We start from the raw sequence: 27,292 nt of genomic DNA, 5'->3' as shown, positions 1-27,292 counted from the left end.
GTCCTAACTTTAAGATGAACCCCAGAGGCGTCTTAACTTCTGTTTTAACCGTCTGTTTCTATTGTTTTGTGCAGCGAGAGGCAGCATAGTTCACTGTAACTGGCATAATGATGCTACATTTATCTACATTGAAAATGGTGCTTTGACCCCCTTATTACCTTTGGGTGTTAATATTTGATAAAAACTCGTTAGATACAATATTACAGAGATGGTGGTGAATAATGAGGAGACGGAGCTAAACGTGTGTGAGTTTATTAGGAGGAATAACGTTAGCGTGCTCGGCTAAAGCGTTTGGGAAATGGAGACTGAAACTGGAGCGGCGCCGCTCTGATAAACAGCATGAAGGGCTGACACAACATTATTAACTTTCAGTTTATCGCGCTTTAGTTTTGACCTTTTTTACCTCAGTAACGGTAGCCAACGTTGACTGTCTGGCTAACTAACTTGATTACGTGTTTACAGCTGTGCGCGTATGGTCAGATGCTATGTAACAGTCATGACAGTTAATTGTTGAATTCGATCGAGTAAGTTAAGATTTCCTAACTTGAGATGAGATGCTGTAAGATAAGATTCTTAAATTAAGATAAGTTTTGCTTCTGTAATACGAATTTGTGAAAAATCTTATCTTGACCTGTCAGATCTTAACTAAGACAAAAAGTTAAAAAAGTTGGTTTGCCTCAATGTAATAAGACTAAGTGAGAGGAACACACTGTAAACATCACATATGTACACTATATGTATATACTAGCATCTCACAAATCTTCAAAGGGCGCATATTATAGAAAAGAGAATTTCTCTCACTTTTTTGTGGTAAAAGCCTGTTTTGAATTCAGTGTGTTTGTGATGTGAATAACCAATGCATTTACATATGTCTGCCTAGTCGGCTACAGCAGTTTTGGCCATCTACTCACGCTGAAGTTATAAGCAGTGTTTCAGGCTGGACTACAAATGAGGCACAATACAGGACAGCCAATCAGAACAGAGCCCATTTACAGCCTGTTTAATTCAGAGGGATGAAGAGACGTTGGAACATTTTTTGGGGAAAAATGAATATCAGCCCAGTTTTCCTGTAAGTTGCAATAGTTTTATCAAAAGAGAGTGAAGTGAGGCAGAGGCACAGAGTGAGATGGATCATTCTGGAGATGATAAAGGGCCCATGTGCTACATTTTCTTGTCCCCCCTCATTTTCTTACCCCCCCCTCCAACCTCTACTTATAAACTTTAACCAGGTTTAAGCACCAAATGTAGCCATAATTCATTTTTACATGATCATTTCTAATCTCTTGTTTTCACTTCAACTTAAACAGGCTGTTTCTGTTACTGTGCCTTTAAGCCTAATATATGTAAATGACCTATGTTTTGTCCTACATTGTGCCTTGTTCAAAAAGGAGTCAGGGCTAAAATATTCCTTAACCTTCAACATGAGAGGGCGGGGCTAAACTGCTGTAGGCTGAATAGGCCGATGCATCGTTTTTTATGACATCACTAAAAATGAAGAATTCAAAATGGGCTGTTTTTGTTGTGATCGTCATATCAGTAGAAGGTCATATGAGAGTAAGTTGGAGAAGGAAGACTCCAGAGATTTAGGCCAAGTCAAAAAAACAAAAAACAAAAAAAAAAAAGACGAAAAGTCCTGACCGAATGTGTCACATTTAAGGGAGTCAATTAAGACAAGTTAAATTCTGAATAAACAGCTTCATTAAAGGGGCCATATCCTACATTTTTCTTGTCCCCCACCCTGAGCTCCACTTATAAGCTTTGTGGTGGGATTATATACCAAAAATAGCCATCTTTCAACATTCCTATTATCACTTAGAATTAAACTAAACAAACATATATGAAGAGCTCTGTTCTGCTCTGTATTGTGTCTTTTTCAAAAAACATTCTTGGCTTAAACACTCTATAATTTCAACATGAATGGGCGGAGCTGAACTGCTGCAGGCTGCATAGGCCAATATACGTAAACACATTGGTTTTTACGGCATCACAAAAATTGATGACTGAAAATGGGCTAATGCGATAGTCTTTTGAACAGCAGGTCATGTGAGGCAGATGCACTGAGTAACTCTGAGAGGAATCATATTGGAGATTCCAGAGAAGTCGAAAAAAAGAAGACAAGAAGTCTTGACAGGAAATGTCACATTCAAGGCAGTCAGAAATTAAAACAAGTTATAATCTGAATAAACAACTTTCTAATCTGAATTAACAACTTCAAAGAACCAAAAAGAGCCGTAACGGAGTCAGAATGAGTCAAAGCGAGCGAGAACTGGCTGGAGTTCAGCTGTGGCCATATGAGACGCAGTCGGTGGTAGAGTGTGCGAACCGGTCTCACTGAGGAACACCCGGCGCTGTGATAACACACACTAAGCTGTGTCAAACACACGTCTTGCGTTGTTGCCCGTGGCCTGATCCCCCTCACTCGCTTGTGTTTACAGCGCAATGAATACGTTGCTTTCCGTCTCTTGGGCAATATGTTCTACAAAGCAGATTGATACAGAGTACCCCCGCCAATGCCCCCCTCCACTTCTCTAAGACTGTTCGTGTGCGTATGAGAGATAGGAGGGAGACGGAGAGAGCATGAGCGTGTGCGTAGTTTAGAGGGGGGCATCAATCTATGCCTCAGCGAGAGCCCGTTTGCGTGCAGGGTGCGGCATCTTGTGCGTCTTCGACACCAAAGGGACAGAGAGGCGCGTTCTTGTCTTTGTGAGCGTGTCAAGGGTGTTCCTCTGCTGGATTGTGATACCAGCACACTCAGTGGAAACGGAGGAGATCGAGCCCGCCGAGAGAGGCTGAGAAAAACCACCTTCCATGCCAGCCTGGTCCCCTTAACGCTCGCCATTAGACTGGAGAACACGACCACTCAAAAGGCTAATCCTCAAGTCGGAGCCGCTTTGGCTGGAGACGGAGGGAAGTCACGGTTATCGCCGGCAAGCCAGTTCCTTCTCGGCTAATTAATTAAAAACTTGTGTGGGGGGTGGGGGAGGACCTCTGAAGCACTTTGGCACCGTTCACACTTAACTAATCAGGGAGCAGGGAGAGCAGCGATCATTAGGAGAGTGCCGAGAACGAGAGAGCAAAGCAGAAAGGCACCGAGGAGCGAGGGGAAGAAGAGCAGAGAGACAAGGAGGAAGGAATGTGCTGAAATTAGCAGCTTGGGTCAGATATCTCAAAGCTATTTCATAAGCACAGGGGTTATATGACTTCTGTGGTTGCATTAATAATGTGGTAATATTACTCCCTAAAATCATTTCAGCTAAGCAAAATGGTGTATTTTAATTAAGCCAGACTTTAAGGGTCTAGATTTAAATTACAGGGCTTTGTAATTATCAAAATAACATAAGCTGTTATGTGTCTTCATATTGAAGGTGTATTGTAAGTCAAAAAGTTATGATTCAGCTCAGGTTTGGCTAAAACACTGACAAATTCAGAACACGCACCTTTGTTGGCACAAGCGATCCACTGCAATGGAGTGACGTCGTAGTTGTGCTGGCCTACAGAGAAGGTGAAAACTCGAACCTGTGGCAGAACAAGAGGCTCACTGTAAGGCTCTGTAGAAACTCTGAATGGTGAAATTTTCTAAATTTTTAAATTTGCTTAAAACAATAAATCAGCATCATAAGTACTAGATTTGGCCGATATTTATTTCACTCCGGAAGAGCAGAATGTTGCTAGGCTACTGTACTAAAATGCCTTTATTAATTCAGGTGGATTTGGTCTCTATTTCTACAATTTATAAATGATTTTGTATCACAATGGCAGATATATTGGTTCTTCTCCATTATGGAAACCTGTTATACACCTTTTGAAAAATGGTTCTGTCCCAAAAGGATTCTGCTATTGTTGCAAGTCATAGAAACTTGTTTTATTACCATATTGAACAGATACAACAGTGACAACAGAGCACATATTTACTATTATAGTACTACATGCTGGTGTAGATAAGTGTGGACTTAATATAGGCAAAGGTAAAACTATACAACAAAAACTACACCTAAAATGAGAACTTCAAGGTAGAAAAGAAAACATCATGAGTAAAAAATGTTTTTTCTGCACTTTTCTGCAGATTTTTATTTGTTAAGTGCAACATGTTGGGAAAAAATAAAACATAAAATATAAAATGTCATAACTGTTTTTCCTACATGTTAAACTTAACAAATAAAAGAAACTGTGCACTAAAATTAATAGAAAAATGTGTGTGTTCTCTGTAGAGGAGGTGTTATTATTTTCATTTAGAAAATGAACAACACATGTTATTTGGCCAAGATTTATACTTATACTTTAAGACTTTAAGGTCTAAAAGAAAATATAATGAGTTCAAATATGCCTTTTCTCTCTTGGAAATGTGAGCAAAAGTACATTTATTTTCAGTAATACTTAAACACAAATACAAAATGATTAAGTTTTGTAAAGTATCATCACCAGCATTTTCACCCCTAAGTGCAATTATCCACTGTAAGTATCCATTTACATGAATGTTCTGTGCAGCTCAGATTTCATGTTTGATTTTGAAATATGACGAATGCCACAGCCATCTGTAAGTGTGTACCCAAGAGCAAAAGATTTCTTGCAAGATTGTGTGATGAGAGTCCTGGCTAGTGGGGAAGTTCAGTATAAAAAACAAGTTCATTTTATTTACCAAAGATTCAGCATTAACAATTAAAAAAGGAGAACTTTTGAAACTAAGAAGTTTGAGTTTGGTGAACTCCTGTGTCCTCAAGTTGAGTCAACTCAAGAAAAGCCATGTAATCAGTTACTATATCATTCTGAGCTGAGCAGACCGCTCATGTTTAACAGTGTATCTCCATTTTTTTATTTTTATTTTTCTACATCATCTGAGCTGAGCAGCTGTCATTTACATTGTGTGAAAATTTCACGAAGATTGGACCAATAGAAATGCTCCAAAAATGCCTGAAATAAAAACTCTTCACATTAACTTACACTGAAAGTAAAGAACGTTTTTGCCCGCTCCTGTGAAGTTAGTATTGCGGTGACATTGTTTTTCTCTGGACAGCGACGATATATTTATTTGCAACCAAATTCGTTTTATATTAATGAAAACACTGATTCCAAACCTTTGAAAGGCAGTGTAAAATGTAATTAGGGTGACATTGGTTGGCATAAATTCCAGGCAGGATTAGTGTTCGGTGGTGTTGAGAGGCAGGAGAGGACTCACTGTTTTATTGGGCCAGTTGTACTTCTCGAAAATATCTTGAGCTCGGTCCTCTCCTCCATCTGTGAACATCATTATCATCTTATTGCAGTTTGCCCTCGGAGTGCTGGTCTCCTGCAGGAAAAAGGAGGGAGAGAGAGAGAGAGAGAAAGTGGAAGAAATGATGAAGACTCCAGTCACTAGACCTATATGACCTTGATTCTACGTTTGAGTGCATTTGCATTCCACTTTGCTATTACGTTTTAATGAGAGCAAGTACCACCCACTTTCTACCTATCTATCTATCTATCTATCTAGAGAGAGAGACAGAGGGAGAGAGACCACATCTGTTTTTCTAATCATACGTCTGCTTTAGTGCCCAAATGCTGCCCACTGTCCTGTCTCTGATGAGCTACCCAGAAGTCTCTCTCTCTCTCTCTCTCTCTTTCTCTCTCCAACCCGTCCAATCACAGCTGTCATTGACATTCGCCCGATGCCACATCACTCTGACAAGATTCTAATAAAGATAAATAATACCGCCGCAATTACGCATTTCAGCTCGTTCTCCTCTACGCCAATCAGGGCTGTCCTCCGCAGCGGGCAGCGATTAAAATGCCTTAGCAGTTTTAGCTCTGCCAGCGATTAGAAAGGCTGTTGAGACGGGGAGGGTGGTACGGCAAACAGAGAGAGAGAGGCTGAGAGCTTGGCTCGCTCGCCCTGCTCTCTGTCTAGCTGGGAGAGAATACAAATTCATCTGTGTGTCTGCGCCCCATCTCCTCCCAGCCTCTCTCATCAATCACGCTATCAGGATCTATTAGAGCGCCAGCCTCGCAAAACACACACACACACACACACACACACACACTGAGCTTTGTGGACATGCGCAAATGATGAAAGCTCAGATGCACACGCTGCTTGTTTTCTCTACAGGGAACAAATTTAAATATGCCATTTTCTGCAAGTTGTATTTCGCTGTTGTTGGAACAAAACCTCGTATCTCCAAAATGGTAACTTTACAGGAGAAGGAAAAAACCTTCTTTACTTTTATGTAAGTCAATGGAACCAGACTTTTTTCAGAGTAATTTTTGGCTGTTTCTTTTGGTCCATTTATTATAAAATTTACAGACAATGTAAAGGCCAACAGGTATTTTTTAAATTATGTCAAAAGCTGAAAAACGACAAAAATGGAGAACAAGGTTTTGTTCTGACAGCAGCCACTTGTTTCTATTTTTTTGCTGAGTTTTGTCAAAAAATAAAACATAAAATATAAAATTGTCATAACTTTTAAACAGGCCACTTTTTATGTTTTATTTTGATGTCAAATTCAGCAAATCAACAATCACTGTGCATTAATAACAAAACAACAAAACATGCCATTACACCATGGGTGCTCAAACTTTTGCACACGCCTGTATACACTAACATTAAGAAGTTTGGAATCACTTCTCATTTTAATTTTTGTTATTCTGTATATAATCGTAACATATATAATGTACATTTAAATATCACAAACTGTTAAAAAGATGAATTTTTTAGATGGTTTCATTAGTACACTGTCGTGTGCAAAAGTTTGGGCACCCCTGGTCAAATGACATTTTGCTGATTTTTGAAGTGATAATAAGTGAAAACATCCTCTACAGAGAACACACTTCTGCACAGTTTGGTACACAATTGCTGCTGAATTTAACATAGTGGGGGGAGGCAGGGGCGGGGGGGGGGTGGTTAAAAACATAAAATGGCCTGTGCAAAAGCTATGACTCATTTTATTTTGCCCAAAAATGTTTTATGTCCATAAAAACATCTCGTAACATTTGAATAAATACACATAAACGTAGAGGAAACAGTGACATGATTTTTCTGTTTTCAGTAAAGTTATGAGTATGTTTGTTAGTAAAATACAGTTAGAAGAACACAGGTGTGGTTCCTGATTTCTTGCTGCTCTCCAGCCATCACATGGATTTGTTCATTTCCATCAGCATCACCTGATTTACTTTAATGTAGGGTGGATTAGCTAAACTAGTTATTTGATAGTAACTGTAAATACAGGACTTCCTCGAGGAGAGATCTGGAATGGTTAATCTCACATTCACACAGAACAATAACAACATATTTTCCATTTTGTTTATTTGTATTTACGCTAACATTATTTTTTTTTTACGAATAAAGGCTTTCTGCCCAGAAAAAATGGTTTAACATCTCATTTTTTCCAGATGCCTAACACTTTTGCACAGTACTGAATATGAGCATACAGGAATGTGTGCACAAGTTTGAACACCCCAGACAAATTACCTGCATTATTGATGTTCAAAGTGAAAATAAGAAAACACATACTGTACAGAGAGCGCACTTAAACACAGCATTTTTCTCTCAATATTAGTGCAGAATTATTATTTTATTCTGAGTTTAACATAATGGGATCGATGCTGTCGGGCCAAGACCTCAGATCTCCTAAATGACAACTTGGAGAAGGAAAAAACCTACTTTACTTTTAATGTAAGTCAATGGAACCCGACTTTTTTCCAAGTAATTTTAGGCCGTTTCTTTTGATCCATTCATCACGACATTTACACACAATGTAAAGGACAGTAGGTATTTTCAAATTATGTCAAAAACTATACGTTAAATTCAGTAAATAAACAGTAATTGTGCATTATATTGTGCAGAAGTGTGTTCTCTGTAGAGAATGTATTAACATGAAATAAGTCATTTGACCAGAGGTGCCCAAACCTTTGCATAAGACTGTATATCATCTAACGGTTCTGTGTTTCTTCCTGCATGGCCATGGTGTGTTTGTGTACAGTGTGCTGTCTTACATTCAGCAGCTGCTCAAAGGCAAACTTGAATCCAGATTTGTAGTCGGTCGTTCCCTTCGCCTGCATGTTCATCACCTTATCCTTGAAGATCTTTTTGTTCCTCACATTTGCCTGGACCAGTGTCTTAAAGCACGAGACCACAGCATCTGCCTTTTCATTAAACTGAGAGAGAGAGAGACGAGAGAGAGAGAGAGAGAGAGAGAGAGAGAGAGAGAGAGAGACACAGTTTTATCAAAATGCAATTAAACAGGATTTTCCTCCCTAAACAATTTAAATGTGGAGACATTTAGACGTTTCATTCTTCTCTTCCATTAGGTCTAAAAGCATCATGATCTGTTTTTAATTCATGCTATTTGGACTCATTTACATCAGAATTAATTTGTTTTGGCAATTGTAGTTCGTTTGCCGAAGCTATCAAAGGATCAGCTTGCACAAAACTTAAAGCCCATTTAAAACACATTAAGTGGCAGAACGAGTAATACAAGACCAACTAAGCCTGTTTGTAGTGAAATGTAATCTAGTTCATCTTTCACTGAATAAACAATAAAAACTGGACTTTGCTACCTTTAAATCAATAACCAGTGAAAATCTAAAGGAGAAAAACAGAACGAGGGACATGAACTGCAACTCTCGGTGAGTAAAATCGTCTTAAATGTAGTCAATGTAGCTGATAATCTCATTGTGAGATTACTGAAGAATATTATAAGAATAAAGTCCACAAATCCTGCAGTGAAAGCAGAAATACTCAGGCTAGAATGTTACTAAACACCTTCTATATTTACTGAGTTAAATACAAAAGTACTTGCTTTTAAGTGCACTTAGGTATCTGAAGAAAACAAGAGTTATTCCATCTATTGTAGTTATTGTGTTGTATTAATTTGATGAACAATTTCTGTTAAGACTTGTCTGGCTGCAGACATGAAAAACAAAGATGAAAACAGTCCAAACAACTGGATTTACCTTCATTAATCAAAAATAAGTTTCATTTTCAAAGTTTCATAAATTTTACTCCCCCCTTTCCAAACTGTTAGAATATTGACAGTTATTTGGTTTTAAGATACCCCACAAAACATTACAGCACTTAACACGTTAAATTTTGACAGTTTGTCTCGACAGTTTGTCAGAGCTGCTCCAGTCTTCCTTTTTTCCTTTTTGTGTTTATTATTAGTTTTTTAAAAAATCTTTCTTCTTTTTTAACTGCAATCAGGAATCTTTTTTCCTTTTTTTTCAGTTTTTCCCATTGCAGTTAGTCTGTAATCTGTTTTTAATGTCATTTCATTATTGTATAGCCTCTTTTTGTTACTGGTGCTGCGACTGGCAATTTATTATTGTCTTTGAAAATCAATAAACATACAATATTTATTATAATATATAATAAATGATAATAATATAATAATAAAACATATCACTGTTGTCGGAACAAAACCTCGTATCTCCAAAATGGTAACGTTACAAGAGAAGGAAAAAAACCTACTTTACTTTTAATGTAAGTCAATGAAACCAGACTTTCCAAGTCATTTTGGGCCGTTTATTTTGGTCCATTCATCATGAAATTTACACACAATGTAAAGGGGAACAGGAATGGTCAAATTATATGAAAAACTGAAAAATGGTTTTCTTCCGACAGCAGTGATAAACATATATAAAGTTACAGCTACAAAGCTACATTTGGACAATATGTATTTAGGGGAGGGGCTTAGTGAAACATGCCCTGTGATTGGTGTATTTCAGTTTTAAATTGTTTTAGTTTGTGTAGTGTAGAAACTCCTGCATTTTTTTACAAGTAGCGACGCACGCTGCAGAAAGTAGAATATTTTAGTGTGAAATGTAGTGGAGTGACAGTAAAACAGAAATGCTTTAATACAGATACTTGAAAAAAAGAACTTAAGTACAGTTATTCAAGAAATGATGCAGATAATCTTATTTTTAGGGATGCACTGTAATTTCCACCAACAATATTTTTAGCCAAGAAGAAAATTAGCTGAACATTTTCACCAAACATAAAATAAGACGGACCTACAACAGGTTTCAACAAAAGGTTTCAACAAAAGGTTTCATGAATAATTTTAATGGCAATGAAAATGAGAAATTGAGATTAAAAGAGCTGTCTTTGCTTCCTTTGCTTTCTTGAGCCGGTCAGTGCAGACACAGACAGCACATATACACTGAAAATATCAGCCTGTGGGACAATTTCACAGCTTCTATGAGATATTAGGCAAAAGATTTATAATCTGTATTCACTCTAGTATAAAGAGGGAGCACAATATTGAAAAACTTCTTCATTACAGGTCTACGTCCATGAAATCCTGCTCAGTATGCAGAATACACAGTACATTCAAAGCATTTTCTGTACAGCTAAAGTATCCTGATGATTCAGACGAGATAAGATAAAAATATAATACTTTACAGGGTCCTACAAGCATCTATAGCTGAATTCCACAACACCTCCTCTTAGATTGCTTTGTTTGAACTGAAAAAAGTAGCACTTCTTATTTAGGAGAAAAATCAGGGTAAAATAAGCTGAGTGTGTGCTGCCGCGAGTCGTCTCACTAAGTCTGAAATAACAATTTAAAAGTCAGAGGCGCGAGTTGAGAGTTTTGCATGCCACGTCATACGTCTTTATGTATTAACGTCACAAGCACAGACTCAAAAAGAAGGTCTGGCTTGATTATTAATTTCACTCTCCAAATACCCTTTTCAGTGCGTTCACAAACATCAGATTCATCCGCTCGGGGAAGGGGTCCGAAGCACAACCCACATTACAAAATGTTCTTCTGCACATTGCATGCAATTACACATTTCCACCAGAGAGGTCTCCAAATCCCCAAAACTTACATAATGCAGCTTTGAACACAAACTTTTCATGAAAGATATGCATGAAATCAGTTAATGTTAAAAAAAAAAGTATAAGCTGAAACACAGAAGAGAAAATAAGTTTTAGCTGCAGCAGACTGTGTGTGAATGTGGGGGAAATTTAATCGATAATCGTGTTTTGTTTACAAGAAAATATCATGACAATTATTTTTAGATACTGCCTTTTGTGTGTGCGTATGTATGTGTGTGTGTGTGTGTGTGTGTGTGTGTGTATCAGACTGCTGTCAGATCTCATTGCCTTACCACAGCAGTAACACCTGCTACATCAGGTGGAGCACTGTTCAACTGGCACTCTCACAGTGTGTGTGTGTGTGTGTGTGTGTGTGTGTGTGTGTGTGTGTGTTCGAGAGCAGGTGCTCCAAAAACTGCACTGTAAACAAAACAGAAAAAGCAGCAGCATCACTGAACTGTGTGCACTGCAAGAAATACAGTCTTAGCAAAAGAAAGGATCTAAAGGAAATAAATCTTTCTTTTTTATCTGATAAGACTACTTATCTTAACAGAGCACAGTGAGTTTAAGATTATTCTGTTCATTTTAAGATGAATCACTCACCACTTTCATTTAAAATTAGATTGTTAGGTCTCACTTTATTTGGATAGTCCATTATAATCCACTATAGATTCTCTTCAGATGTTCAAATTGTTAACAAACTGTCTGTTGATTCTAAACAGTGGAGGGGTTAGGGTTAGGATTTGGACCAGGGTTAGGATTTGGACCAGGGTTAGGGCTAGGACCAGGGTTAGGGCTAGGACCAGGGTGAGGGTTGGGTTTAGTTTTTGGGTTGAGGTTAAGGTCAAGGTTAGGATGAGAGACAGGTTTAGAGTTGAAGACAGTTGTGGTCAGTTTAGTAGATATTTAGTTGATTGTAACCTGAAAGTAAATGAAACATCTAAAAGCATCTAAAGTACACTATCCAAATAAAGTGTTACATTTATGGCACAAAACAAGCACAAAGAGTCGCTCGTCAGAATACACCACAATGGAAGTGTTAACAAGAGGGCAAAAAAGTTAAGTTAAAGTTAAACCCTTAAATTCAGCACTACAAAGGCTTTCAAATCACATCTTTTTCAAATAAAGTCCTTGCAGTAATACAGTATCAGACGAGGCTCCTGCTTGAAACAAGTGAAAAAGCCCTAAGTTAATATATAACTACTGACAGCACAGTTAAAATAACTCAATGAGCAATTCCTGTGCTTGTTTTGTGCCTTAAAGGACTTAAAATGAGAATAATGAAGACAAAATAAACAAAATAATCTTACACTCACAGTGCAAGTGATCTTATTAAAGAAAAAAATGAGATTCATTGCTTCAGTATGAGATCATTTCACTTGCCAAGATGTTGTTTTTTGCAGTGTATGTGCTGCTGTATGAGCATGTGTGCGTGTGCGTGTTCGTATCTATGATTAGTTCTGCGCTCCAAAGCTGTTAATGTCAGATCCCCCTTAATAGTGTTTTCTTTTGAAGGTCAAATTTCAAATGAACTGACATTTTAGGGTTAGCGAGGGGAAAGCAGTTCAGATAATAAAGTTGTAGAGTGCTGACATTTCTTCATGTGTTTGACTACAGTTATAGAGGAAAAACAAGACACACACACACACACACACACACCTTAATGTGGCCTAAGTCCACTTTTCTTTGGAGGGGCTGTAAAATAGGCTGCGCCTCGCTTCAGATTATGCTGCTCATTTTGTTCAGTCGGAGCCGGGATTAAGAGACACACTCGCACTAAGAGCCACGGATTAGCCCGGATTACTGATGTGGGCCTCCAAAACACTGCTGTTTTACTGTGTGTGTGTGTGTGTGTGCATGTGGGTTTGTGTGTGTGTGGGTTTGTCTGTGTGTGGGCTGCACTTACACACACAGTGTACAGGACAATATTCCCCAGCTTGTACGTTTTGTAAAACGTCGTACTGCAAAAAATCATATCTTGGCAAGTGGTCAACTTAAAAGTAGTCAATGCACTGCAAAAAATGGTATCTTGTCAAGTGAATCTAGTCTGTACATCTAATATTTTCCATTTTGACATAGTTGTGCACTTATTAGGAGATTATCTAGCTTATTTCTAGACATTTTATTAATTTTAAGTAAAATGATCTCCTTATACTGGCAGATAATTTTGCTGGTTTCAACTATCTACCAATATAGTGAGATATTTTTACTTAATAAAATTACTCAAACAATCAAAATTCAATCTTAAATTAAGCTTACAACAATCTCAACAGGAGAAATATTAGATATACTGACTATATTTAAGATAATGTTACTTAAAAAGATACCATTTTTGCAGTGACTTTCTAAAATGTGTCATTATGAGATTATTATAATAACACTAAGATCATTAAGCTTCTTTCTAAATGTTTATACTTGCTTTAAGGCGTTTTATCTAGTGAAATTGTCTTCTTCTGTTGGCAGATAATTTTCCTTGCTTCAAGCATTATGTACTGAAACAAGTAAAATTATCTGCCAGAATGAGACAATTTAAGTTCAATTCAATTACAGAAAAACAAGTCCAAACATCTGGAAATAAGTTAAATATACAACAATAATACATTGTTTGGATTTAAGTTGGTTTAACTTGCCAAGATATGATTTCTTTACACTATTTTTTTTTCCTATTTTATGTTTCTGTGTTTTTTGTTGGTATTCATTTTTAGGGCCAAGTTAAAGGGGAATTCCACTCATTAAAAAATAATAATTTTAATTTAATGTTTAATTTAAAAAAATCAAAGTTTTAATTTAATGTTTAAGATGTAAATAAAGTCATCCAGATCGGTTTGATGTGAAATGCTTCATTCTAGAGAAACTTGCAGAGTGAGAATGGTTCACAGTGGTGGTGATAGGAACCAGATGTCTGAAGAGTTTAATTCCTCTTAAAGTTCCCACAGAAAGTTACTACATGAAATGGTTATGAATTCGCTGCCTGATGCCTGAGACACAGTTTTATATGATAGTGTTGAGTAAGGTTTTTGGCCCAGAAGGTATCATTTAAAATCAATTCATGGAGAGGCACAAATACAATGTTGTAAGGCATAACTGTCCTTGAATAATATGTATTCTTGTCATTTAACACTATATTACTATAATAATAATTCCTTTTATAAACTCAGTAGACAAATGTAGGTTCACAAGTTTTGGAAAGTAAATAAAATGGCTATATTTTCTTGGAGACATCGTGACCCCTGGTTCCTATCACCACCACTGTAAACAGCTGTGTTCCTATACAGTGAATTATTTCACATCAAACCTCTCTGACAGACTTTGTTTACATCTCAACCACTGAATTATGCAGAAAAACATTCTCCTTTAAGAAAGGGCAATGTGGTCAACAATAGGACGTTTGTAATCACATTTATTATTATTATTATTAAAAACAACGTTTATTATTATTATTATTATTATTATTATTAAAAATAATGCAATTATGTTGCATTATGTTGGGAAACTGATACATAGATACATGCAGGTGTGTCATGAAGGGGCGTTTCACATTATAAAATCAGACTGCGCTGGCCTGCACGTAAACAGAAGTGGAGTAGCTGTTTATACAGCTCTTCCAAAGGTCTTATTTTGGTCTAGTTTCTGAGACTAACTCAGACCTTAGTCACTACTCTGTGCACATATATGTATTCATTTTTTGCAATCCGCAATACTTATCATGATATTAATCATCTGGATGGTCGCGCTGTTTTCATTTAATTCCTGAAGCGATCTGAAAAATTTCCTAGACTGATTCATGTAAACATGGTTTCCAGAATTTCTTTTAAAGGACCAATACTGTACATTTTTTTTCCTGAGGTCCCTGTATAGCAATTGTGTGGGTTTCACAGCAAAAACAGTTATAATTCATTTCTATGTGATAATTTTTTCAACCTCTCTTTATCACTAATAATTTAACGGCAGTTTTTGTAACTGTGGCTTTAAGAATGATGTGTGTAAATGACCTCTGATTGGCTGGCCTGCATTGTGCCTTATACAAAAAGCAGTTTGGGCTCCTTATAACTTTGGCGTGAAGGGGCGGGACTAAACTGCTGTAGGCTGAAATGGCAGCTATATGAAAATATATTGGTTGTGATGACATCACAAAAACAGTGAAATCAAAATGGGCAGTTTTTGCAGTGTCTCATATATGGACTGCAGTGACTGGGGAGTTAATGTTAAGTTCTGAAGTGACAGTTTTTCAAAATCACATGAAAAAATGAGTTTTCCAACTTTTAAACATGTATACCTGCAATGAAAATCATAAAGCCAATTAACTCATGAATAAACCAAGGTTTCAGATATGCTCCTCTGTGAGCTTCTACAGTTTCCATTGTGCTACTGAACTTCTTAGTTTGTTAGCACAAGTGCTACAGATGCTACAGAGTAGCATGAACTGAAAGTTTGGCAGATACAGTAACAATAGCTAAGAGAGGCGGGGCTTGTCCGAATCTGAGAAACTGGCCTAAATCTGTCTTTTGAATGATGCATGCAGCTCTTAAGTGCTCGAAAGGTACTAATGATGCCCACAATGTAGAACAGCTCAGAACAGCTTATCCTGACATAATTTATCATGATATCAATGACATATCGCTTTATTGCCCACCCCTATGCACAGAATGAAAAAAGGCAGCTTTTAAATGCACTTACCTGAGCTACATTTACATAGTCATCATCAGACAGTGTGTCCAGCATCTCAATCACAGAAGTCTTCATCAGTTTCAGAGTCAGTCCACTCACACTGCCGCTCCTATAACACACACACAGACAAACATCCCTGTAACTTTGTCATTTGGAAAAATTTACTGTGACACTCAGTAATTATATCATTTCAGCCTGAGCTACATAAAGCAGCATGCTATAAAAACTTATTACAACGCACATTTTTCATTTTTTCACAAACCATTTGCCTCGTAACCACAGCGCACGGAAACATATGGACTGAAAGCTGTTGCTAAGCAGCACCTGTTGCTAAGCATCCTACACCGCTGTTTCTCAGCCATGTCCATCAAATGTGAATTCCAGGGCGCAAGTTAAAAGCTAACAACACAGCAGCGGAGCGGAGCTGGTCTGTGTGCATACGTGGTGTGTTGGGGGGGTTTGGTGGTGCTGGAGGGGGGACCTGACCAATCTTCAAGACTAGATTCAAATTCCCTGCTGTGAATAGGATTTAACAGTGAAGAACCACCATTAAAAACAATCACAGAACATGAATGGACCTGTAAATTAGTTCTGTGAGTCAGAACACTTTTTTCCTACTACAGAAAAACATAGATACAAAAAATATACTTACACAACATCACAACAGACCAGTATGAGTACAGTATGAGTGTGTCCTACATTTTTCTTGTATTTTATTTCCTCCCTGAGGAACTGGACCTTTGGTACAGTGTGGACTGTACCAAAACATTTTTACAAACACTTAATTCCAATCTCTGCTGATCCTTTAGAATTAATGGTAACACTTTATTTAAAGGTTACCTACGTAGGGACTACATAACACACACATCAGCACTGAATAACATATTTATGAAGCAATATTTGAGCACTTATGACCAGCTCATGCTAGTAAACGCCATATGACATAAGATGCTCTATGAAGTAAATGACATTGCATTGACATAAGGGACCTTCAACTACAGTGAAGGACATTTGTTCCATTTATAACACTATTATGAAGTCTCATTCACAAGTAATGGAACTTAGAAGCAAGGTCTGGTTTAGAAGTTCTACACAGGCCCACATGAGTACAAAACTCTTATGGTAATAAGATGTCATTTACTTCAGTTTATGGTTTCTCGCAATTATTGCCATAAGCTGTTTTAAATACTCAAGTATTGCCTTATAAATATGTTATTCAATGCTTATGTATGTGTTATGATATCCTTATGTAGGTAGCCTTAAAATAAAGTGTTACCGAAATAATCAGGGTGTTTCATTACTTTTACATTACCTCTGTTCTGACTGGTACTGTGCCACATTAAAAAAGCAGGCCAGACTGAAACACTTAAGTTCAACATAAAGGTGTGGAGCTAAACTGCTGTAGGCTGAATAGGCCAATATATGTAAATGTGTTGGTTTTTGTGGCATCGAATTACAAATGTTATTTTCCATATATGTACAGTAGGGTTTGGGGAGTTAACAGTAGATTTTGAAACCTAAACAAATGTTTATGTACTACATTATTTTAAAAACTAAGGACAAATTCAGTTTTCCATGATAGGGGCACTTCACTATAGAGAAGTATTGCAATATGGAGACACACAATGTAAAAATACAATGCATATTATTGGATCAGATTTCCAATACAGAAGTATTTTTAGGTGAAATGGCTGATACATTTACAATACAGTGGCACTATAAATGGGTGAAGAGAGGTTTAAGGGGAGGAGGACAGTGCTGCTCTATTTCACATTGTTTATGACCTTTATACACTTTCTGAGCTGTAATCCATCCAGGGATGCATCAACTTTGGAAAAAGGGTAAATAAAGATTTTCTTAATTTAACAAATTTTTCAGATTACAGTGTAAAAAATGCAGCAATTTCATGCATTTCTAAACTATAGATATTATTGTTTATATAAATCTATTTCTATTTCACAATGTGTGTCCAAAAGTCTGCACATTTCTTCTGAAATGAAGGGTATTAATAGGGAGTTTGTCCTCTTTGCTGCAGTAACAGCCTCTACTCTTCTGGGGAGGCTTTACACTAGATGTTGGAACATTGCTGTGAGGATTTGCATTCAGCCACAAGAGCATTAGTGGGGATCAGGTACTGATGATGGATGATCAGTTCTGTAACGCTAACTCATCCCCAAGGTATTGGATGGAGCTCCATCACTCCAGAGAACACAGTTCCACTGCTCTACAGCCCAATGCTGGGGGGCTTTTAGACCCCTCTCAGTGCTCATGGCATTGGGTGTGATGACCTTAAGCTCATGTGCTGCTGCTCCAGAGCGTCCCATTCTATTTGTGTTCTATGGAGATTTTGCAAGCTGTATGTGTACAATTGAAAACCAGCACTTTAAGGCTGAATTCACTAATTACAGAAGGTGTCTGCAGACTGAGTCATAGTGCTCCTTGGATAAAAGTAATTTTGCCTTTTAAAAATGGTTGTTTCAGCACGAATAAATCAATGGCAACCCATTAACCCTTAAGTGCCCTTCAGTATTTCCCACCAGTTTGAAGCCGATCAACCGGGTTATACAGGAGGATATTCAGATATGTATTATTCCTCACTACCGTGTATTTCAGAGGCCAGATAAGATATGTCATGATCTAGAACACTGGTTCAAAGTCATTCTCGTTTCTGTACCTGCTGCAGATATATCAGCAATTCAAACAGCAAGGCGCAAATCTAATGCCATTTTTCATTGCACATAACCTCCAAGTCATTTTTCAGCGAGTACAATAACACTGTGATATGAAAAATGAGTGCTGCTTTGGATGCCAACATGACGTTGTAAGGCTGAAATGCTGGTCCAGTGGCTTTTGGAACCAACAGGTGGCACTAGAGTGCCATACTGATTTTTGTATCTATTTCTATTTCCTTCTATTGACTAGCAATAGCCTGCATTTGTGTATGAGAGCGATAACGTGTGTGTGTGTGTGGGGGGGTGGTACTTACACATCTACAATGATGACCATATCTTTAGGAGAAGATGCGCCCTGGATGTACCTGTTAAAGACAGAAATGAAAATCAGTTGAAGGCATTATAAACCCATTTAGTTGACTTTTAACATGCTACTTTCAGGCCTATTATATCTTAAATGTTTGAATCCAACAGCACCATTGACACTGGACTAAACTGCAGATGAAAATGTCTTTTTTTTAATCTTAAAAACCTGTACAACTAGAGAATTTACTCGAAAAGTAGTTCAGTACTAATGTTACTGTAATCCACATCACAAAACACATTTATTTATTCACACTTTAATTTGATGGTTGCTTATAGCTCATCAACAAATGCTCAAATTGCAAACAAAATCTGGTGAAACAGTTGATTTCGAGCAGGGTTGGCACCAGGATAAGGGTTAGGAGTAGATGAAGCTTAGAGGGTTGGGTTTAGGGTTAGTGAATCACTGAAAGGTGAGGCTGGATTAAAAGACATTTACTTCATGTGACTCGTATCTGAATTATATCCTGATAAGATTTTAGCCACATGCATTTACACTTCGTAGTCAAATGCGTCTCCGGTTATTTGGACTGTAATCCGATTGCTGTGTGGGACAAAAAATGCAAATCCAGTCGTTACATTGCAACAAATCACCAATTGTTTATCTGTTCAGCCTCTTTGTCTGCAGTTTGTTTTGCACAGTAGTGTCTGTCCACATTGCTATTAAGCATGTTGTTTCGTCTGGTCCCCAAACATGTGTGTCATCCATGATTATCATTCTCGCAGACATGGATCATGTGCCCAGTGACCTACTGCATGGAGAGGAGTTTTGGTTGTACTGGGAGGAGTTTCAGTTGTACTGGGAGGGGATTTGGTTGTACTGGGAGGGGTTTTGGCTGTTGAATGTGTCTTGGAGAGACGGATGCGTTTACACTGCTATAATGGGGCTCAAATGCGTCTCAGACCACCTCCTGAAGTGGTTTGAGTGATCGGATTTGTATCTGTTTTAAATGCATCTTGTCTGTGTTTATACTTGCAATTTTATGGCCTTAGCCAGAATAATCCTCATACTCAAGACGCACGACGTGACCAGGTGTAAATGGGGTCTCAAAATTCAATATGTAAGCCTCACTACATCTGTTGTAAATGTTTATGTGCATCCTACAACTGTGCAGAAGTAGATTCCAGAGTGAGATTTTCAAACTTGAAGACTAGAAAACCCTCTTCTGATTATATATCTTTGACATCGGAGTAACTTTTGAAAAAACTACAAATCTAGCAGGAGAATGCAAAAGGCAAACAACTAATGTTAGTGCTAGGAAGCCTAATATTTTGTCACTGTATTACTGTAATAACTGGCTTCACATAGTCATTAGGATGGAAGAAAGGGATCGTGTAAATGACAGAAATGACTCGTCAGACTAAGAAGATAACAAGCTACAAATTTGGTTAGCAAGGTAGCTGGGTATCTAGATACCTTACCTCCGTTTGGCTTCTTTTCTCTAGCTACAGAGGAAAAACCTTTTAGATTGAATAAAAATAGGATCAGTATTTTCTTTACGACTTTGTTTGACCACCAAAGTGAGAGTACACTTGCTAGCATGGTTGAATTTGTTTGCATACAGATCATTGGCTAGCAGTGAGGATTGGTTGGCACCACAGCGATTCCCAATGGCTAAACGACATATTTGCATAATGCATGCTGGGTATTGTAGTGAGGGATAAACATAAACATGAAAACAATATAAAATTGTTAAACCAATACGGCTGAGAGACATAATGCTGTACTACAGAATATCACCTAACATGAAAAAACACTATCATTTATTAATAGGACAATATAAAGACAAGGTGAGAACATACGAAGCTTTAACCAACTACCAAAATAAAACGTTACCATTTTTTCAACAGCAGACCAACAAATTTGAATATTCCATACAGAAAACGAGTAGTTTAAGAAGGTAAACATCTCTTTAAACTGCTCAATTGGGAAATAGTTATGCTTCTTTCTTTGCTTGCAATATCATCCTTATTTATTGATTTCCTGATTGGAGCCTAAATATTACATAAAAAAGCCGTTGTTTCTTCATACCAGTTAAAAAAAAAGATAAATAAAAAAGACAAAAAATGAACCATTTGCATGCTTAAAGGGTTCTTTCCATCATGAAATGGTTCTTCAGATTGATAAACAATGTGTGGTATATGGTTCTATGTAGAACCTTTTTGAAAGGGGTTCTATATAGCACCAAAAAGGGTTCCTCCAATGCTACAAGCTTGACACTGTCACAATAGAAGAACCCTTTTTGGTGCTACATAAAACCATTTTCAAAAAACATCTATAGCACATTCTCCATCAATCTGAAGAACCCTTTCATGATGCAAAGAACCCTTTAATCATGCAAAGGGTCCTTCAAGTGTTCATGGTTTTATATAGAACCATTTTCTTTACTAAAGAACCACTAAGAACCATCTTTTTTAAGAGTGTATAGCAAGAAATACTTGTCTCCAAATTTGCGAAGGCGGGACAGTAGTACTTATTGTCCCCTGGCAGTTTATTATCGATGTCCTGACGGTTTGCTGTTGTATAATTTAGCATTTTGGTTTAATGCTGACCTTTGACTTTTTTCTTTACTTTTTTTGGCCCTTTTTTCGAGCATTTTTGCATGTTTTGGACTTTTTTTTGGCCGGAAACTAATCTGGCAACGCTTGTTCGCCTCTGTGTGTCCGAGTGAACTCAACACTGCGTCTTCCTTGTCAAAACAATTAGTGCTAAGCTAACCGAGGGTGCAGTTTGAGCAGCGCAGCGTCAGGAGAAAAGCCAGGCTGGACAGGCTTTGTTCTTCAGCTGACTCATCAGGCCGCTGACAAACACATTAGTCAGTCCGTCCATCTCCCGCTGTCTTTGTGCTAGCGCTAGCAAATTGTGCTCTGGAGAAGGGCCCTGTCTCTTAACGACACGGCGGCCATTTTTAGCATAGCCTAGCGCAGGCAGTGAGAGATGTGTAGCACCAGGAAGAAAAAAAAACGGAGGGGACGAGGGCAGCATCTGTCCACGGCTGATAGAGCGTGACATATAGACTCAAATCAAAAGAAAAGGGAAAAATAAAATGAAAAAACATGCGCAATTAAAAACACATTACGGCTGACACAATAGGCCCAGTCGCCTGATGGATGTGGTCGATCTACTTTCATCGTCAGAGGCTTTGGGAACCTGTGCATTGTGAGCTAGCTGGCTGCTGTACAGACGGGTAGTTAGCGCTTTGCGCTAGCAGGAGCGGACCAGTCGTCTGAGGTCTCTTGTTTCACGCTAATGAGGCTGCTGAGCCGGAGTGAGGAGTGGGCACCAGGTGCCTGCCGGCCCAGCGAGGAGGCTTTCTGAAGCCCGGCCAAGCAGCTAGCGCGCAACACTCCAAACCTGCGCTGTGAACTCGGACCCTCCGCTTAGAGACAAAGCTTGCAAAACCACTTGACACACTAAGGCTTTGAGGGACCTCAGCTGAAGGGGACACAGTTCTAATAGTCACTCTGAGCATGCTCAGGCTTTGCGCAGGGGGAAGACGAGAAGTTACTTTTGATGAGTGCTACATTAAAGTTAGACCATCTACTGGCTCCGCGTGTTCTGTACTGACACTAGGGAAGCCATGAAGCGTTCTAGCTTGACTTTTATCAGTTTAATTACTGAAATCTGTAATTTGAACGAGTGCCAGGCCGTGTAGGACTGATGGACGATGCCTTCTAGGCTGAGCTCAATGGAGCTTCAAGATGTGTTTTTTGTGTGTGTGAGTAAACGCTGGGGCTTACATGTGCTTTTCTCAGAGCTGCAGCACAGTGACAGGAGTCTTGAATGTTGTGTCTGTTTTTGTCAGCACAGCTCCAGAACTTTTAACCCTTTAGAAACTTAAAGTGTTTGGCTGGGCATATCTTCATATTTTTGACTGTATCTTGGTGAAATATTACAATATATCAAGTGATCTACAAATTCAGCGTTTAAGACTAAAATGATACGCAAATGCATAAAAAACCTGAAAATGTTCACATTATACAGAACAAAAGAGACTGAATGAATAACCTGAATACTCCAGCAACTTATACTTACTTAGACTCTGTTGTCTGTATATACCAGTCTGTGTCCATTTCTCTCAATGCTGCCATCTGGTGATATATATTGCTATCTAGCTGTATAGAGCCACATCTCACTGCTGACATTTATCAAGTATCTTGGTATTTAACACAAATCTTCAGATCTCATTGGTCTAAAGTCATGCTGGAATTAGCTAATGATTTAGCTAAATACGGTCATGTTTTCAGAATGAAGCTAAAGCTGTGTGGGAGGGTCTCTGAATCTCTGCTTTCACCCCTTAAACTCCCAGGTTTATTACATACTAGGGCTTATTATTCAGTAACTACAGGGACTTCAACGCAAACTGGCTGAGCTATTCTTAGGTTATAGATGTGTGTAATAAAACTTTGAGCACACCAGTGAGCCCTGGCCAAGGAGTTAAGTGGTTCTGCTGGATGGTGTATTCAATCTTCTGAGTGGCTAGCAAGTGGTGACAAAAAGTGTAGAAACAATGGCCGCTGACATGCCAACACATTCAGTCTAAAAGGGTTAGAGAGATTTCGCTTGTGTTTTTATGTAGTCAGACGTAAGCACGTGCTCATATAAAGACTTAATGTTACGATAATTACTTAAACTACTATCCCAACATTGTGTTTCTAACATCAATTAGCAACAGTAATAATGTGTTGGTCATTTATACATTTTGGGGATTTCTGTTTTTTGGGGTCTTGATGGGGAATCTCAAAGAGGGTCGTATTCAGTCGTATGAAAAAGTTTGAAAGTCCTCGGTCGAATTACATGTTCTGTTGTTTTTCTAAGTGAAAATAAGTGAACACATCCTCTACAGAGAACACACCTAAATATGACACTGTTCTGCAAATTTTAGGGCAAAACTTCTATTTATTTGCATATTTAACATAAAAAATAAGGCATAAACCATACAGTGTGCCATAATGTTTGCACAGGCCACATTTTATTTAAGTTTTTCTGGTATGTTAAATTCAGCAAATAAACAGTAATAGTGCATTTAAATTTGCAGAAGTGTGTTCTCAGTAGAAGATGTCATTGGACATGTTCTATGATTTGTAACAATAATGGAACCAATTTTGCTGCTAAATAGAACCATTTTAAAAATTGTATTTTGAAAAATCACCACATTCACCACACGTTTCCATCACAGAGAACAAACTTTTAACAATGCAACAAACCAATAATGCATTCAAATTGTTCTTTGAGTGTTCATGGTTCCACTGTGAAGTGCTTCAAATACAAATATCTAATTTTAAAGCTTAGCAGTTTTATATCGGTGTCGGAAATTAAAAAGTCATCTCGTGCAGTCTCTAGCTAGAAGAATTCATGCACATTGCTGCAGTATAATAACTGCTTAAATGATTTTTTTCAAAATGTCATTCATTTCTTTGATAATCCTAGGAGCTAACATTATACCAGTTTCCTAGACACTACTTCCTTAAATTGGCTCATGTGATTTGGGAAGGGTTCTAAAGCAATTACAGTCTAATGATTTCTTTTCATATCCAAACATAAAACACATACGAGTACAAAGTGTTAAACTGCTTACTCATAGCGTCTGTTTCCCTGCATTTGAAGGTTAGATAACTCTGTTTAAAGGCTTCCATTCAAGACAGCAAGAAGTTTGCAATCCACACATCCTATGGTGCTTCTGCTTAGCCATGCAGAAGTGTAGGCACCCGCTGGGCCTCAGGTTCTCAGATGTGCCACCTGTGGTAGAGGATCATGTTAGCACTGGGATGGAAGGGTCCCTTTCTCCAGTAGTGCTAAACAAAGCAATTGTGCTCTGTTATGGCATCAACCAGCAGGATGTAGGACACTGGTTGCTTCTTTTCCAAGACTAAGCTGGATAAACCTCCAAAAGACCACTCAGTCACTGGGGGGGGGGCTCTGTCCTTGGTCCTGTCCCTTAACATTCTGATCTCTGAGTCTTCGTACACTGGTAAACGACCGTTTGCTTCTCTGTTGTAAAAATGAAATCATTCCTTATGATTCTACTGCATTCTCCATTCAACCACCTGTGACGCTCTCACTGACGTCCATAATCTAAAGCACAGGGGTCGGAAAGGCTTCTTTGGAGCGATGCTACAGAAGAACCACTTGTGGTTCCCTAAAACTATCTTCCTTTGGGTGTCTCTCTCTTATGGAGCCCTGCTGGTGACATACCATATGAATAAAAATAATGCGTGGCCACGACTTAGTAAGACTCCTTACTAAGTCATGGCCACGAGATCATACTTGTGGGAACGAGATCATACTAAGTTGTGGCCACACATAAGGATCTTGTTCGTACGCCTTACTAAGGCATGGCCACGACTTAATTATCTTGTTTCCACGCCTTACTAAGTCGTGGCCACGCATTATTTTTATTCATATAGGATGTCACCAGCGGGGCTCTGTACTGTCTTTATTTCTTAATCTCTCTCTGTCTCTCTCTCTGTCTCTCTCTCTCTCTCTCACATACATACTCTCTTTTCTAGCTCTCTCTCTTTCTCTCCCTCCCTCTCTCTGCTTTATCTCTCCTTTTCTCTCTATTTCTCCTCTCTCTCTCTCTCCCTCCCTCTCTCTCTCTCTACAAAATGTAAAGGTTCAAATTAAAGGTTTAGAACCATAACCGTAAAGGTTACCACAGAACCGTGTGTCCAAACCAAGAACTTTCTGGGAACCTTTATTCTTAAGGACTTAGTTCTGGTGCAGTGGCCTGTTTGTATTGTCTGTCCTCCAGATAAATTATGGATTATGAATGCTGCGAGCCATAAATACACTTCTTTGGAGGCTCTCATTGTCATTTTCATTCAACAATCCGTTTCTTTCAATCAGCTCTAGCTTTTTATTCACTTATTTCAAAGTGAAATGCATCAACCAACATGGAGCTGGCTAGCGTCCAGTTACTGGCAGTTATCTTATGCACCTGCAGTGCTGGCTAACATGCACTCCTCCTGTCTCTGATCCAGCAGTCCACTCGAGAATTCAGCTTCTTTTGTCCACTCCTCAAATTTGTCTCAGTTGTTCTTTATTTCATTCTTCCTGTTTAGCGAGTCTTTGGGCGTGGCTAGTAAGACTGAGGAAGGTGTAATCTATTCTTTCTATCTGGTTGGGAGTAAAGGTATGGGCGGGCACTATAACGAGCAATATGACAATACATTGTTATTGTTATGATGACAGACTTTACATTTTTCTTAGTATATCTTGGGTATCATCAGTACTTCTACAACACTGGACACCACAAAAAAGACAGATCATTTCATTTTTTTATCATGCTTTACTTTTGTTCTCCTGATTCTTGTTAAACTGTTTATTTTTGTAGATGCTGATTTACAGCCTTTTTAAATGAAGCACTGCTGCCTTCCTGGCACTTTTTGTACAGTCCAACTTGTCTCAAGGATACAACACTGTGTGATGTGTGTCATGTTTCGTGTACTCAACCCCACAGAAACAACTGGGGCAAGCTGGCATTTGACCCAGCACTTTTCTAAGCACTCTGTGTTTTTAGGCAGGCTTTATTTGGGGGAAAAAAATAACGTCTCTAAATTACAGGAATCACTGACCTACAGGCAAACAGACTCAGCAGAAGAACAATAAAAATCTCAGTTTGTGCTGGGAGGCGGGACATTTCCAAAAAAGTGAAATATACATGTGAAAAAGTGTTTAGAAGACTGACGCAGCTCACAAATCCAGTATGTTCTTTTTACTGCAAAGCACGAACTAATACTTACACATGTTCAGTTTATATCACCACATTACATTACTACCAATGACAGACAGCGTTTAAATATGTACAAAGCCTTTGGAAAGAGGAAGTCCACATTTTATATTATATTATATTACTATTTATCTTAAGTTGAATTATGAACATGTATTATGTTATTTTATTCACTTCTGCCTTCCAAGGCCTTAAAAACTGTTTTGACTAAAAAGTGATGTAATTACATAACTGTTAGTGTTTTCATAGGCTTAATTTAAGTATCGTGTTACAGATGTACAGGAGTCTTGCCCAAGGACTCTTATTGGTATCGCGTGGTACATGGTGGGAATCAAACCCCAGTCTACCACATGGAGGGCAGCAGTATTTCCCACTACGTTATACTAACCGCTTTATTCAATTTATTAAATGTTATCTGCAGTATTTCCTATTGCTACGATTCTAAGCTAGAATTTGATGATGTGAGCTAGCAAAGTAAACTATTTGAGCCTATTGAATCGTGCAAAATACACCGACTATGTTTATACAAGATTTGCTGTGACTTTATTATACTGCAGCTCTGAGCTAGGCTGTATGTAGTGCGGAAAGTTAGTCAGTCAGTAGGTACTATAGACAGTGGACAATGGTCTTTTATCAGTCAGAAAAAGAGACCTGTCATCCTGTCTTGCTGCTGTGCACACTTTAGCCAGTTTTTTTAACCAGTGAACTTTGTCCCACCACTTTTGGAGGTGCATGTATTGTGAAAAGTCTCATAATCTTATATTTTTGTCCCATTGCCCACCCATAAGCCGAAGGCACATTATTACTAGGCATGCACTGATATGGGAATTGTGGACAGATGCTGATATCTGATAATATGTAATATTTTCAAATTCCAGTAGTGTCTGAAGGTTGAAGACATGAGTATATGGGACACATTTACGAGACGAATGACTTAAAGGAAGTTGGTTTCTTATTTGAACTTCCTGTTCCACCTTAAATAGTGCAGCAGTTGCTGCTCTATTTAAAGTGGAATGGAAAATTTGAAAGAAAAAAAAAAGCTTCACCTGCGCAGAAATTAAGATGTGAAA

The 27,292-nt window shown here is 38.1% G+C and overlaps 1 protein-coding gene and 1 long non-coding RNA gene across 2 annotated transcripts in view; one reads left to right on the top strand and one right to left on the bottom strand.

Annotated features, from left to right (window-relative positions):
* Positions 1-27,292, bottom strand: part of cacna2d2a (calcium channel, voltage-dependent, alpha 2/delta subunit 2a) — a 324,986-nt gene that overhangs the window by 48,060 nt on the left and 249,634 nt on the right. Inside the window, exons 9-13 of the mRNA XM_036571307.1 lie at positions 18,441-18,491; positions 15,464-15,563; positions 7,963-8,124; positions 5,174-5,284; positions 3,438-3,516 (exon numbers count right to left, since the gene is read on the bottom strand). Coding sequence (XP_036427200.1) covers positions 3,438-3,516; positions 5,174-5,284; positions 7,963-8,124; positions 15,464-15,563; positions 18,441-18,491 — 503 coding nt within the window. The remainder of the gene's footprint in view (positions 1-3,437; positions 3,517-5,173; positions 5,285-7,962; positions 8,125-15,463; positions 15,564-18,440; positions 18,492-27,292) is intronic.
* LOC118808553 overlaps positions 8,552-27,292 on the top strand; it is a 57,709-nt gene continuing 38,968 nt past the window's right edge. Inside the window, exon 1 of the long non-coding RNA XR_005007283.1 lies at positions 8,552-8,595. This is a non-coding gene — a long non-coding RNA (uncharacterized LOC118808553). The remainder of the gene's footprint in view (positions 8,596-27,292) is intronic.

Source organism: Colossoma macropomum, unplaced genomic scaffold (genome assembly GCF_904425465.1).
Source record: "Colossoma macropomum unplaced genomic scaffold, Colossoma_macropomum, whole genome shotgun sequence".
NCBI classification, from domain to species: Eukaryota; Metazoa; Chordata; class Actinopteri; order Characiformes; family Serrasalmidae; genus Colossoma; species Colossoma macropomum.
This window is presented reverse-complemented; position numbering and strand designations above follow the sequence as displayed.